General features: G+C 50.1%; 4 protein-coding genes across 4 annotated transcripts; 2 read left to right on the plus strand and 2 right to left on the minus strand.

Annotated features, from left to right (window-relative positions):
* Positions 1 to 2,110: 2,110 nt before the first annotated feature.
* On the plus strand, positions 2,111 to 3,650 carry CPAR01_13848 (uncharacterized protein; the record flags this gene model as incomplete). Its single annotated transcript, XM_060498100.1, has 7 exons — positions 2,111 to 2,299; positions 2,347 to 2,392; positions 2,450 to 2,506; positions 2,625 to 2,653; positions 2,729 to 3,099; positions 3,166 to 3,457; positions 3,531 to 3,650. 7 exons carry the CDS (start codon positions 2,111 to 2,113, stop codon positions 3,648 to 3,650), a joined length of 1,104 nt encoding a protein of 367 aa, XP_060343568.1.
* A 427-nt stretch (positions 3,651 to 4,077) lies between these two features.
* Positions 4,078 to 5,172, minus strand: CPAR01_13849 (alpha-ketoglutarate-dependent sulfonate dioxygenase; the record flags this gene model as incomplete). Its single annotated transcript, XM_060498101.1, has 2 exons — positions 4,078 to 4,192; positions 4,259 to 5,172. The coding sequence occupies 2 exons, from the start codon at positions 5,170 to 5,172 to the stop codon at positions 4,078 to 4,080; spliced, it is 1,029 nt and encodes a 342-aa protein (XP_060343569.1).
* Positions 5,173 to 6,386: 1,214 nt separating this feature from the next.
* On the plus strand, positions 6,387 to 8,537 carry CPAR01_13850 (alternative sulfate transporter; the record flags this gene model as incomplete). Its single annotated transcript, XM_060498102.1, has 12 exons — positions 6,387 to 6,508; positions 6,575 to 6,643; positions 6,703 to 6,805; positions 6,868 to 6,935; positions 7,002 to 7,073; positions 7,137 to 7,280; positions 7,349 to 7,400; positions 7,490 to 7,690; positions 7,751 to 7,938; positions 8,001 to 8,064; positions 8,125 to 8,209; positions 8,266 to 8,537. The coding sequence occupies 12 exons, from the start codon at positions 6,387 to 6,389 to the stop codon at positions 8,535 to 8,537; spliced, it is 1,440 nt and encodes a 479-aa protein (XP_060343570.1).
* Positions 8,538 to 8,964: 427 nt separating this feature from the next.
* On the minus strand, positions 8,965 to 10,485 carry CPAR01_13851 (uncharacterized protein; the record flags this gene model as incomplete). Its single annotated transcript, XM_060498103.1, has 1 exon — positions 8,965 to 10,485. The coding sequence occupies one exon, from the start codon at positions 10,483 to 10,485 to the stop codon at positions 8,965 to 8,967; it is 1,521 nt and encodes a 506-aa protein (XP_060343571.1).
* Positions 10,486 to 13,462: the final 2,977 nt, after the last annotated feature.

Below are 13,462 nucleotides of genomic sequence, written 5' to 3' on the forward strand. Positions count from 1 at the left end.
ATCCTAAATGAGCCAACAGCACCGACCGTTGACGCATATACCGTGACTAGGCCAGCCCCTCGAAGTGCAGTAGGCGACACACTCTGAACAGGGGCTCTTAGTGGCATTAGAGGAGAAGAGTGATCGTAAGCAAGATCATTCCCGTATACCTTACATTAGTCTTGATGGAGACGACATGATCTAGATCCTTCCCCATCCAGTCGTGGGAGGAAGAAAACGTGATTCGCGGTCGCGCGACGGAGTACAGCTTTATCCTGAAAATACGCTTGCCAGGACTCAGGGTTGTCAGGAGCCCAGGACATCGCCATGGGACGCACAGAGATACCGCTTGAATGCAACGTGACCAGCACACGGCACTAAGACGAATCTTTCGAAGATCTTCAAGCGCACAGGGAACCCTAATGGAACGAACCGGGGGCAGATAATGGAGACACATCCACTACCTCTCCACTTTAGGAACTTTGTGACACTTGGTTCACCATCCAGTCGGGGTCAGCATTTTTCTCTCGCTGAATATGAACAGGCGATGTTTGTCAAAAAAAACTTGGGGACACCCGCATATGGACCGTTTTATTATGTGTTCAAGCCTAAGAGGATATTTCTACGATGAAAAACACCGGGAACCACTCACTCAAAGCCCCTGCGATCAAGAGACGCCTGCTCCAAATTGATGGCCAACTCGAGTCTGATGGATGGATCTTGTCCATGATGAAGAGTCATGGTTGCCGCACGACGATCGATTCGTCAAGTGATAAAATTTTCTACACTGAGTGACTGAATGCTTGCCATCTCACTACTTCTGATTAGCGAAACATGGCTATCGAGCATCACTGCTTCAGCATGTGTTCAAGTCTAAGACAGCCTCCCTTCGGAAAACTGATCGTGTGCAGGCCCCGACTGCCGAGATGTAATTCTTCATCAGAAATGATCTGTGAAACTTCATTCGAGTACCGAAGGTTTTCACTTCGATTTGAGGAGAAGATCGACTGCTTGGAACATTTTTCCGGACACGTAGTCATTTGTGAGCACCCTATTGAGCGGCCTCGTGCTAATCCCAGCCCGCTTCTCTTTGCCCAATCCGACTATGGCACAACTTGGTTATGAACATGAACTTTTGACGTTCTGGCGAGACTGAGCGGAGTGAGTTCATAGTCACCGGCGACAGATAAGGGCTAAAACCGAAGAGAGACGCTGCAGGATTGAGAATACGGGGGTCAGCGGATGCCAAGCATTCGTGATTTTTGTTACCCATGGTTGGGAAACGGCGAGCTCCAGGAGCTCAGAGGATCAACAGGCTTGAAGGAGTATTCATCTGTACGTACTCCATATACCTCCTGAAATTCATCAAGAATGCAAGCGAGACATTACCACCCGAAAGTTCAGAGGAGCAGTATCCCTGATCGAATTCCAAAGTACCACTATTTCGTTCCCGCTTCTCTATGCCTCTATTTTAGACGCCAATTCTCACACGCATGTAAGAGGAGAAGGAGATGAGGAACTTCGTACTTCGTCAAATCCTTGTCAGTTGAGTTTATGCCGTGAGCGCCTCCTAAGTGCCGGCACAGAAAGTCCCACGACTTGCGGAGCGTCATGGTTAATGGGTACCCAGAAACGAAAACCACTACTTCAACTTCAGTGCAGTCATATTTCAGAATCAGTAATGGGTCTCCGCGAGTCACGGCTTGGCAAACCCTGGGAACGGTGGTCCACAGGAGGACGAGGCAAAGTCCTGGTGACACCAGATGGTGCACCCGGAACCAGGGCTCTAAAGCTCGGCAACCGAAAACATGTCTCCCGGCTTCAGCTAAATCGAAAAGCCGGAGATCTTCATCCAGATTTGCCTACTACAGAGCGCTGAAATTAATGATCAAATTCAACCTAGCTAGGGCCACAAAATATCGCCGAGTATGACTGGCTGAGCGTCATAACTTTAACTACTGCGACCCCATGAGCTAGAACTACCACTCTACGTCAATATATCTCCTTCTAGTGTATCTGTTGTCCATGCTTCCCATTTATAAAGTACTCTGCGGAACTTGGCTCACAATCATCACGCATATCCCGTTCATCGACTCGTTGAAACCGAAACCCCGATCGAATACTGTCCTCGATGGCTACACCAGCGACGCTGGCGTCGCCGCCACCCATGTATATCCCGATGACGACTAGCGCAAGAGACTCGCTCATAGCTATCTGCTTTCTATGGGCAGTTTTTGCAGCGGTAGTGTTTGCCCGACTCTGGGGCAGATATCGTGGAATTGGCGTTGGCGGAGATGATATCTTGGCTTTGGCTGCTTGCGTGAGTTACGACTGATAGATGATTGCGTCTCGTACTTTGTCTAATAGAAATCACAGCTTCTATCAGGCAGTACAATAGGCATGAATGCAGCAGGTATATAATGGCATGGCTTTCCAGTTTGAAAGCATGGAATGCTGACTGAGACCATAGTTTTTACGTCTGGTGTCGGATACAACTTCGACCCTGACTCTGACGTGTATCCGAAATGTAAGTGAATGCTCTAAGGCGACTGGTGTGCCAGTGAAAAAGTAGTCAACAACCCAGAAGGTGTTATTGGACTTGCGATCGTCACTTTGAATGTTCAGGCGCTGACCATGTTGGACAGTGCTCAATAACATGCAGTTTATCTTGAAGGTAATCTACTTCGGCAAAGGAACTTTCTCCCAAACTCTCCATTCTACGAACAATACCTGATTAAAAGTGTGCTAGACGACTTTTGCTTTCACGCTGATCTACCTATGGGCACTGGCGTCCTTAAAGCTCAGTCAGCTCTGGTTCTATCATAGAGCCTTTTCTGTTCAACTCAAGTGGTGGATCTTCTTTATTGGCAGCGTTGTCATTGCATGGGCTTTGGTCTTCACCTTTGTCTTCATCTTCCTCTGTGATCCGATTTCCCAACAATGGACAGTACAGCGAATCGGTCACTGCATGGACCAGATCCTGGTACTCAAGTGCATTATCATGACAAACGTTGTCACCGACCTGTTCATTGTGATTCTACCTATCTGGACTGTCTGGCAATTACAAATGCGGAAAACCGAAAAGCTTGCTGTCATTGCCTGCTTCGCTCTCGGCTTAGCGTGAGTCAATTCACCTGACCCCTATCAATACTGCTATCGATGGCTCGGTGAACTGACGTAGCGAAGATGCTGTGTGATTGGCATCGTTCGATTCTGGCAGATCTACGTCATCGATCTTATTGGCAATTTGACTGGCACTTCCTTGACTACATTCATGCTCTGCACGGTTGAGCTCATGCTTGCCGGTCTTTGCATCAATATTCCTATGCTTCGCCCCTTCTACCTCAGATGGAGAGCCAAGTACAAGTCCTCCTCGCTCGAAAACTCCAATAGCCAAAGCGCATTCAACAAGGGATCGCGGAGTGGGCAGATCAAGGTGCAACCCAATCCTGGTCAGTCCACAGCATGGATAGAACTGGTTAGTTGTCAACTTTTCCAATGGCATTTAAGCCGCTTATAAGGTGCTGGGAGAGATTTACTGACTTCTCAAGAATGACAAGGAGCACGAGACGGGCAGCAATGACGATGGCGATTCCCAACGAAAACTGACCAGAGAGCGAACTAGTACTGCGATACACGTACATACCGACTGGAAGATTACACGGGAATGAAGAAGAGACAAAAGAAGGGACGGAGAAGGCCTGATTGAGTACTACCTTGAGCCAGATCTGGGTGCTGGATTGAGGGCGAGAATCGTGAGGATATTTAAGTTGGAATTGTGCCGATGATAGATAATGTATTTTGCGCAAGACGGACTTCAAGGAGCAGGTCCATTGCTTATGCTAGAATCACTGAAAGAAGAGTTCGAATTCGACTGAATCCAGATTGCCGATAAGTAAAGGAGGGTGGAGAGTTGAAATACCATCGTGTCTCCGAGTTTTGGCTGATGTAATCGCGTGTGCATGTCAGCTCTCGGGCCTTTCTTGAGCCCTCTGCACCAAGCCTCAGCTTGACTGACTGCTTAATCTTGCTACCCGCTCTTGTCTACTTTCGCTGCTCACGTCGAAGTAGGCTAATTGTGCCATTAGACTTGTGGAATTACGAAGAAATCAGAGTGCGATGACAAAACTTACGCTTCTCACCAAATACGGTTGTTCTAATACCCTTACGCGGTTCATCGTAAGTCCCCGGGATAACACGATGAATTGTACATCTAAGCAGGGTGAGTTCAGGACAAGAAAACGTTGACGGGGACATGAATTGGTTATGTCCAACTCACCTATTATCCCACATGGCCACGCTGCCCACTTCCCACTTCCACCGAACAGCATGATCGTCGGCAGAGTGGATGTGGTACGAGAAAAAGTCCAAAAGTTTGTCAGACTCGTACTTCTTGAGCTCAGCGAAGGCGGTTACAAAGCCTGGATTGACATTCAGCGCCTTGAGACCGGAGACTGGATGGGTCCTAACAGCCGGATGGTGTGAATCGATGGGAGGCCGGTTTGGACCAGTACCCCACAGGTCCAAGATTGTGTCGTATTGTAGCCGTGAGGTGTGTACTGCGTGCAGTCCGTCAACGAACTTTTTCATGGCGTCGCTGAGAGCGTCATAAAGTCCATATTGAGAGACCCAGGCAGTGTCACCGCCGACGTCGGGGTGCTCCTCCATACGCAACAAGGAGTAGGATGGCGGGTTGATCTCAAAGGATGTGTCGGCGTGGAAGTCGCCAGAGGGCCAAGGGGTGTACTTGAGTATTTCACGGTGATCCTCGCGGCTGCCCTTGATAACAACGTACTTCAAATCCTTCTGAGCGGGATGACGGTCGAGAGCGCCGTAATGCTCAAAGAGTTTAACCTGACCATCAGTTGTCAGGTCCTGGCTCCGAAAGAAGACAACCCCGCGCTCAGTAACAAGAAGTGCGAGTTCGTCCAGTTGCTGTGTAGAGAGCTGTGATAACTGCACACTTTCCAATACTGTGCCGATTGACTCTGTCAAATCAAACCTCTTCGCGACTGAGAGGAGGGCTTTCTTCTCAGGATCGGCGAAGGATGCCCTATCCTTCTCCGGAAATCTCTCCTCTCGGACTGGCTCAGGAGGTACATGATCTCTTATCTTGGGATGGAAGTGCGGATGCAAGCAGATCGGGAAGCCTGAGTCTGGGGAGACATGCTGTCTGGACTCTAAATTCGACATAGTGAATTCATATATCCCTGAAAGAAGACTGAAACTGAGATTAGCTGGATGTCGTGTCCGAGAGGTATATTGATTGAAGCACAAGACGTCGTTACTTCAACTACGAGAACAACATTTCAATTTCCCCTCATTTTGTGCTATCGGGCAAGTCAACATCTGAATATTGCGCGATCTGACCTCGAAATGAGACGCGTCAGGCTTTCTCCTGATTTGCGGGCGACAAAAAGGTGTCATACACTAAAATGACATATAGGTTGGGCTTCTTCCGCGCTTTCTAAGTTGCCAACTAGACATTTCTATGACTGCATGCTCCTGCAATCCGAAAGTGCCTGGAAAAAGTGGTTGGTGCTCTCAATATTTAACAGCAAATTTTCTGTGTCTAAGAGTCCGACCAAAAGAAAGGCGGCCCATTCATCTAAGGAGACTTCCTCGCTTTTGGGAATTTCATCGGCAAATTGAGCTTGTATAGAAAGACGTATAGCCATTTCAAGAGACCGCTTGATTTGGAGACAGCGACTTTCTAAGGTAAGGCACCTGTGTCGGAACACGGCCGACGCTCTGGGGCGCGGTGGTAATGCGCATGCCGCGATAGTTGGAAAGTCGGCCGCTCCCGAGTAAATTGACCGTCCGATTGGCACCAAGAACACTCGCAATCCCGAGAGCCGATTGCGTCAGTATCTTACCTAAGCCTAGCTGCGAAGAGGGTGGATGCTTAACTGTGAGTTTGGAGCATTCTAAGGGGTCACCGTCGATGGCGTGAGCGATCCAGACGATGGCATCAACGAGAGTGGGTCATCTCATACGTCGAGACGGCAGACGGCCGAGTGTCGGCCCAGAAGACATGTGGCAACTTGAACACGAACCGACAGATTGGCTCTGCGACGTGTGGTATTTCTTCAGATCTCCACGGAAATGCTGCGTTCATGACAACATTCTGTTCCGTCAGAGCAAGAAGTCCGAGTTTGACAGCTGCAACATAATTATGTGGGACGCGGAACAGCAAGACGAGACCTGAACAGGTAAGCCGGGATCAATGAGGGGCAGGGTACGATTTTTTCTCTCGACAATGCCAATTGGCATTGCCGAGTATCCGTAGTTGTTCGAGAATATACAAAGGTTCAAGTTGCCATGTTGAGTTTGTCCTTCGACGTTTTGCTTTCGAGTCGACGTCTGCGAAACCAACACGGCCTACCACATTCTCTCAGCTTTTCACAATGGTAGCCTCAATAGACGAAAAGCAAGTCAAGATGGTGGTCAAGAGCCCAGAAAGTCAGAGTGATGGCGAAAATCCCAATATTGACTGGAGCCCGGAGGAAGAACGACAATTGGTGCGAAAGTAAGTTTTTCAATAGTCATACGCTCTTTGGCTCCAGATAACTAAAGCTAATTGTGAGACTCACAGAATTGATTTGATTATCATGCCGCTGTTGATCCTCGCTTTCTTTGCTCTACAGCTCGACCGTGGCAACATGTACGGAGACTACCTAAGCATAATCAACCTGAATGGTAATAATGTCTGACCAAACGCAGTGGCAATGCCTTGACGGACTATTTCCTCAAAGATGTTGGTATCACACAGAACCAATTCAATGTTGGCCAACAGTTGTTATCTGCAGGCATCGTGATACTGGAAGTCAGTAGATGGAACTGGAACAATGCACCTTATCTAAGGCATTCAGCTGATATGACCCGTAGATACCGAGCAACCTAGTTCTTTACCGTATTGGACCAACGCTCTGGATTGGAGGACAGATCGTGGCCTGGTAACACTTCCTCAGCTTTTGTAGGAAGACTGAAGTAGCCTTTCAGTGATACTAACAAGTGGACAGGGGATTGGTTGCGACTTTTCAAGCATTTCAAAAAGGGCTGGGTGCTTACATGGTGACTCGAATCCTCCTTGGGTAAGCCCGAATAGCTTCATTAAGAAGTATCATCTGAAGAAAACTGACAATTCATACTCGTAGCCTTTGCGAGGCAGGATTCATTCCTGCAGCTCTTTTCACGATGACGCGCTGGTATAAGAGAGATGAGACGAGCAAAAGGTTCTCGTGGTTCTTCATTGGCAACATGTTAGCTGCCGCATGCTCTGGCCTCATAGCGTACGGGATGTAAGTCGGTCACAAACGATGAGTTATCGTCGATCTCGAGCAAGAGCTGATAAAGTCTGCACCCTAAGCTTGCACATGAGAGGCATTGCTGGACTTGCTGGATGGCAGTGGCTCTTTCTCGTAAGTTGAATTTGACCTACAGGGGAAAGATGCTACCTTGGTCGGTAACAAAGAGGGAATTTGGAGAAAGACTAACGACTGAGTGCTAGCTCGAGGGAATTTTCACAATTTTGGTCGGTATCGCCTTTTTCGCTTGCTTTCCTAACCAAGTCAACAACCCAGTATCCATACTCGGCTTTCGCTATTTCTCAGAACGGGAAGCACAGATCTTGGATAAGAGAGTCATGATCGATGACCCGTCCAAGGCTCAGTCGAAGCGCTCGGTTAGCTGGCCAGAGCTGAGATCAGCGGTACGTGTTGGACTCCTTAATACCACAGGCGCCACCGACTTTTCGCTCATGTGGAGTTAGTTAACGAACTGGAGACTCATTCCCCATGTTATCTTCACTATTGCTGCCCTGGCACCATCTTCTACTCTGTCATCCTATGCGCCCTCTCTTGTGAACTCGATGGGGTTTGAGAGATTGGAGTCCAATGCCATGGTTTCAGTCGGTGCTTGGCTCTTGATTCCAATCAACCTCTTATGGGGGTTTACTGCGTAAGCGCTTCTGTGCCAAGGTGATCACCATCAAAACAAAACAGAATGACTGATTTTCGTAGCGATAAAACGAGAGTCCGTGGTCCATGGGTGTTCCTAGGCTTATTCATATTCTGGGGCTTCAATGTTAGTTGATGTTTTATCATGTGCTTCTTCTTGGCGAAGCTCCCAGCTAATAATACACAGCTTGGCAACTATCTGCTTATAGATGCCGGCCGCGACGCGAGATTTGCCATGTTGACTCTGTCAACGGCATTCTCGTTTCCTTGGCGTAGGTTCAAATTCCCGTCTTTAACTGGCAAATCACGTAACTGACGCACACTGTAGATCCTGTCAATGGCGCTTGGGTCTCGGCTAACGCTGAGTCCGCCGGTGAACGTTCTATCACCATGGCCATCCTCATTATGGCTGCCAACTGTTCAGGTATTGTTGGTAAGCAGCTGTTCAGAGAAGAGGATGCACCGAAGTATCGCAATGGATGGACAGTTATAACAGGCCTTACTACTGCCGCTGCGGCTTGTGGTATTTGGGCCAATGTCCAGTACTATATTCTCAATAAGCGCAAGCTGAATCGGACAGGGCTCTCTTATCAGTATTAATGGGTATGCTGGCGAGAGAGTGGGGTGGCATGGTTTCGACTTCTGAGTAAGAAGGGGCTCAGGGGCGTGGTCAGTGAATGATGGATATTGCGTAGGTAATTCGTCAATGCCAATGGCAAGCCTGACTTTCCCACAGGCATTTGTAGATAACGGGCGCCAGTTCCCTATTACGGAGTTCACACGCTCGATTTCGAATCGAGGGGCACTGCCTTTGCAGAGATCGGCCAGCAGAAATCCATTGGGTGGACCGGGGCTCGAGTGTGCCTGAATCGTGGCTATTTCAAGCGGGCGCTGTGTCATCGAAACAATCGACGTAAACGGCAGAGTCATGACTTGCAAACACGCGTAGTGGGACTAGTCTGGGCAAAAGTCTGACCTGGAACACTTTGGATCAGATTAGGCCCGGGCAGAACTCATGTTATCAAATCTATCCGTCTATTAGTCCTATCAAGTTCTCCCGGCTCGTCATCGGCTCCGGTCTCCATGTCGCGCCATGCGTTTGATGTTGAACTTCCTCATCCATTGCTCGCACAACTTTCCTGTAGTGGTCTGCGAGGGGCTGAGGATAGTCCGCAAGGTCTGGGATAGTCCATTGGTCGTAGCAAGCCCCGTGCGTATTGGCCGCAAAATAGGTCCCATGATGTCGGATGAACAAGAAGCAGAGGTAGCAAAAGTACTTGGAGGCGCCTAGACATCTTGGCTTGTGCCAAGGACTGTCAGATTTCTCCAAGTCATGATGTACAGACAGAATGACTTCTGCATGCACGTGGGTAGATTTTGCCCACGGCTGGTAGGCGAGAGTTAGAGGCACTGCCTCGTAAGGAGGTAAGAAAACGAGCTTAGCGCTGTTGAAAACTATTGGACGTGTGTGGGACAAATCAGTCAGAGTTTGACATATGCGATAGTAGGCTGCGATCTTTTCAAGCTGACGCAAGGTTTTGAGACAAGCCTGAATTTGCGCTGTTGCCCTGATGGCTTGTAAGCGTTCGAGATAATTTGCGATCAGGGGTGACGCGCAAAGCTGGTAGCTAGACTTAGCGATTTCGACTAGCTTCTCGTGGTCGTCTGATTCCGTCTCAAAAGCTTCGAGCAGGGCGGCCATCTCCGAGAGTTGGCTTTCTAGCTCAGCCCGCGCGGTTGATTCTCTTTTGGAGTAAAGGAACTGTGCACGGTGGATGAGGTTGGCGAAGTCGGCATACAGGGGTTTCTTGTGAGTACGGGCGAGATAGGTTGGCTTCTTCCACTTAGCGGATCGAAGACGGTTGAGAAGGCGAGCTTGATGATGCCGGATGACCAGGTCCAAGAGGCTATGTAAGGGCTTGGCAAGCGGCGGGGCAGAGAGTATTTGGAAAACAGAGCGTAGGAAAGCCTGGGAGTTGGGCTCGATCGCATCTGCGGAGGCGATGGTGACTTTGAGACTTGCTGCTGGGAGCGCTTGTTGATCTTGATTGGGGCCTCCATCGAGGCCTCCAGTTGCAACGTCGACTTTTATGCGACTTTCCTGGACAGTGGCAGCAGCAACGGACTGCGCTCCTTCTCCAACGGCGACAAGGTAGGCAATATCGTCTGCCAGGCGTTGTTCCGTGGCAATTGTCAACAGGCGGGGACGAGGATTTCTGAGTTGCTCCGCGGACTCTCGGTGATGGACATCCGTCACAATGGTCTCTGGAGAGCCATCTGCAAGCACTTTAGCACGAGCTCTCGCGGACCCGTCAGAAGAAGCCGTCAGTTGGGATGGTAGCGGGAAGGATTTGGCGTCGACAGGAACAGCATTGGTCAGCTTCTCCAACGCAACGACGTGTTGGCGAAATACAGCCTCGGGGAGATCTCTCCAGATGGACGACGCAGGCGAGGCAGTGACAGTTGGGCGGGGGTGGACAAGTCCGCTTGACTCGGGTACAAAGTCCGTCGGTAGTGCGTCGAGCAGAGGAGACAGGGAGAGCGACATGGATAACCAGGGCGGAAATAGGTATGAGAATGTGTGTGAGTGTGTATATCCGTATCCGTTTGTGTGAATGTGAGAGTTTTGCCAAGGACGGGTCTGGTATGTTGTGTTGTTGAAGTTGAAAGGATGAGCGAGGATTCGGGCTTGGCCGACTGGGCTAGTCCAAGTCTGCAACCCGCTGAGCTGTGTTGTTCTCTTTAAACAGCTTGGATGACTGATGGGAAGCGTTGAGGTGTTTCTGGATTACGAATGCCCTCCTGACCTATTTCCAAGTGGAAGGAACCCGCCGCGCCAAGCCAAGATGTGGGAGGAGATTGAAAATTGGAATAATGTTTTTCTCTCCAGAATTCTAGATTTCAGAAGGTCCACCCGCCGCCCGCTGTCCCCTGGGCTTGGGGCCTGGTCCGCCTGGAGTCCTGCACGGAAACCTTGGAGTCAAGGCCCGATCAATGCAACCAATTACGTGGCGGCCCTCATCTGTCGCAGTGCCGCAGTCCTGAATTTAGTGTGCCAAGACATAAACGTTATTGCACGCTAGGGATCTCGGCAAGCTGCACTGGGCAGGCTATTTTCTCTCGACTTTGGACTCTGAGACTCTGGGACTGTACTACGTAGTGTACATAGTATGTAAGGTAAGGTACTGTAAGTAGCGGGAGAGCTGCTGATGGATTGATGGATTGTTGGGATGAACGAGGATGAGACTAATCGAGTATTACAATTAGTGCACGCTGAAAGTAAGTGTGTAAAGCCATTGTCAAGTATTCCCAGACCTTGGGATGAAGCGTACCTTAGCTACTTTACTTCGCGAAGGTATTTGCATGTTGTCTTTCGCAAGCCTTGGCTGATGACGGACTAGATGAAAGTTTCTTCCTAACCCAAGGATCGCTTGCTCTTTCTTCTTCTGATCTAAGAGATAAGCCGTGCGCATCAGGAGCCAGTGAGATCTTGATTGATAATTTGGGCTACCTACTCTGCTTCACATCGTCTTTACCACGTACATACAAATGCCTACACAGCCGCAAGCAGTCAGTTTCGTCTCGTGTGAAGGTACCCGCAAGTATCAGGGGATGGCCAGGATCCAACAACGAACCAACGGGCGGATACGAGAATCCCAGGCGGTTCCCAGGCGCTGCTATTCGAGAGTGAGACACATGCCGCTGGCGCATGTCAGTGCTCAGATGTGCCGCCCGGTTCCTGTTCCAAGGTGTCGGTACGCCCGCTCCAACCCACGGAGAAACGGCGCCGCCATGCCCGATAAAGAATGTCGGTTGTGGCCCCGGGTCTTGGGAGGTCTTGGGTAAGTCTTGGACTTTTCTTGGGCCATCGAGAAAACGCCGCAGCTATATATTTGCCAAGACAAAGCATTCGTGGCTGTTGAGATGGGCCAAGATGGCTTGCGATGGCCTTGGCAATATTTAATATCATCGTCTTGCGCTCCAGGCTCAAGCACAGGACCGTAGGTTCTCCATACGGATACCTACGCTGTACACATGGCGGGCAAAGCTAGTTTTAGTCCTCACCTACGTTTGCCGAACCAGGACACCGGTATGCTAAGGCCCAATATGCTATAGTCTACCTTACGGCGTGGTGCAGTGGCCATCCAACACTGCCTACACAGTACACAGGAGTAAGGTCGCAAGGCAACGTGGCTGTGTGCCAAAGATGCACGTCCACGAGCGAGCCCCTCCCCCTTCAGTCTTGGAGACTCTTGGCTCGCCAGAGACCGACCTGCGGGTTCATCTCTGGCGACGTAGGCTCCAATCAAAAGAGCCATAATGACCCAGGCGCATAGTTCTTCTGGGCCCTAAACTTTATCTTAACCAGCATCAACCAGGCAGAGCGCATTTTACATGCGTCTACGCCGACCGCTTAGCCCTCACCTCAACTCACGATGGGCCTCTCTACATTTGCCGCACCGAGTAAGGCGCGCGCTCTGGGAACCCCGGAGCCCTGTCCCCAATCCTTGGCGTCAGCGTCGTCGCATCACCAACGGTCCTAACTAGTAACCCCACCACTGTCACGGGCTGGCAGCTGCTCGTGCTCTTCACATCTTTCGAATTCCAGTCCCATCTTCTCCGCCCTACTCCTTCTCTGCCATGTGCAGTGTTCGCAAGTCCGCTGTAGCGAGTTCGGACGATTTCATCACTAAGGAACACTTGCCTGAGCCTACCCCAGCGAGCGGCGGCTATTCTTGAACACGGCTGACAGAGGTTAATGAACATGTGGCCACTAATAGCAAGGCGAGTCAGCCGCTCACGGACATGCGTCGGCGCCGAATGGGTCTCCTCGACATTCTGCGTTCGACGCCAAAGCTGGGTCTCTAGCATTGTTGAACTGGAGCCCTTGGAGGGTCCTCTCATCACTCTTCGTCTTGGCCAAGCTTCACCATCTACTATTTGGCCAAGACTAACATGTCTACTCAATATCGCGGGATGTGGTGTTCACGCGGGATAACGCCGTAATACCTACCTCCACTAGCATTGCGACGCCTTGCGCCAAGCGCTCGCCAGTTTGACTTTTTGATGACAACCTATTCCGACCAATCTTTCGGCGTCCTTCTCCAGTTGTCTTCGCAGCAGCGTTTGCGGTGCTTCCTGGACCTGACTTCATCCGGGCGTGGAGAGGGCCTCCTTCTGTTCTCGTGATGTGTTTCCCATGTCCTGACTCTTATCCCTGCCAGTATCCCCCCTGGTTCCGTCCGCGATTGATCATTGCCAAGCACGTGTTCGCAAAGAGGTCCGCCCTTTCCATCCTCGAGCAGATAGCTGGCAGAAGCCTGCCAGATCTCAAAGGGGCTTGGGTTTCTTGCAGCTTGACCAGGTAAACCTGCCAAGACGTTGCTTTCTACGCAGATTGGTGCCATCATGGCTCCATGAAATTAATATCGCATCTCATTGTCATAGCTTCCCGCTCCTTACGATTAACTACCACTCTGCAGTGCTGGTGTATATTTACCTTTAGATCTGCCGCTGTCTAATCT

This window comes from Colletotrichum paranaense, assembly GCF_030867605.1.
Source record: "Colletotrichum paranaense strain IMI 384185 chromosome Unknown Scaffold_13.1, whole genome shotgun sequence".
Classification (NCBI taxonomy): Eukaryota; Fungi; Ascomycota; class Sordariomycetes; order Glomerellales; family Glomerellaceae; genus Colletotrichum; species Colletotrichum paranaense.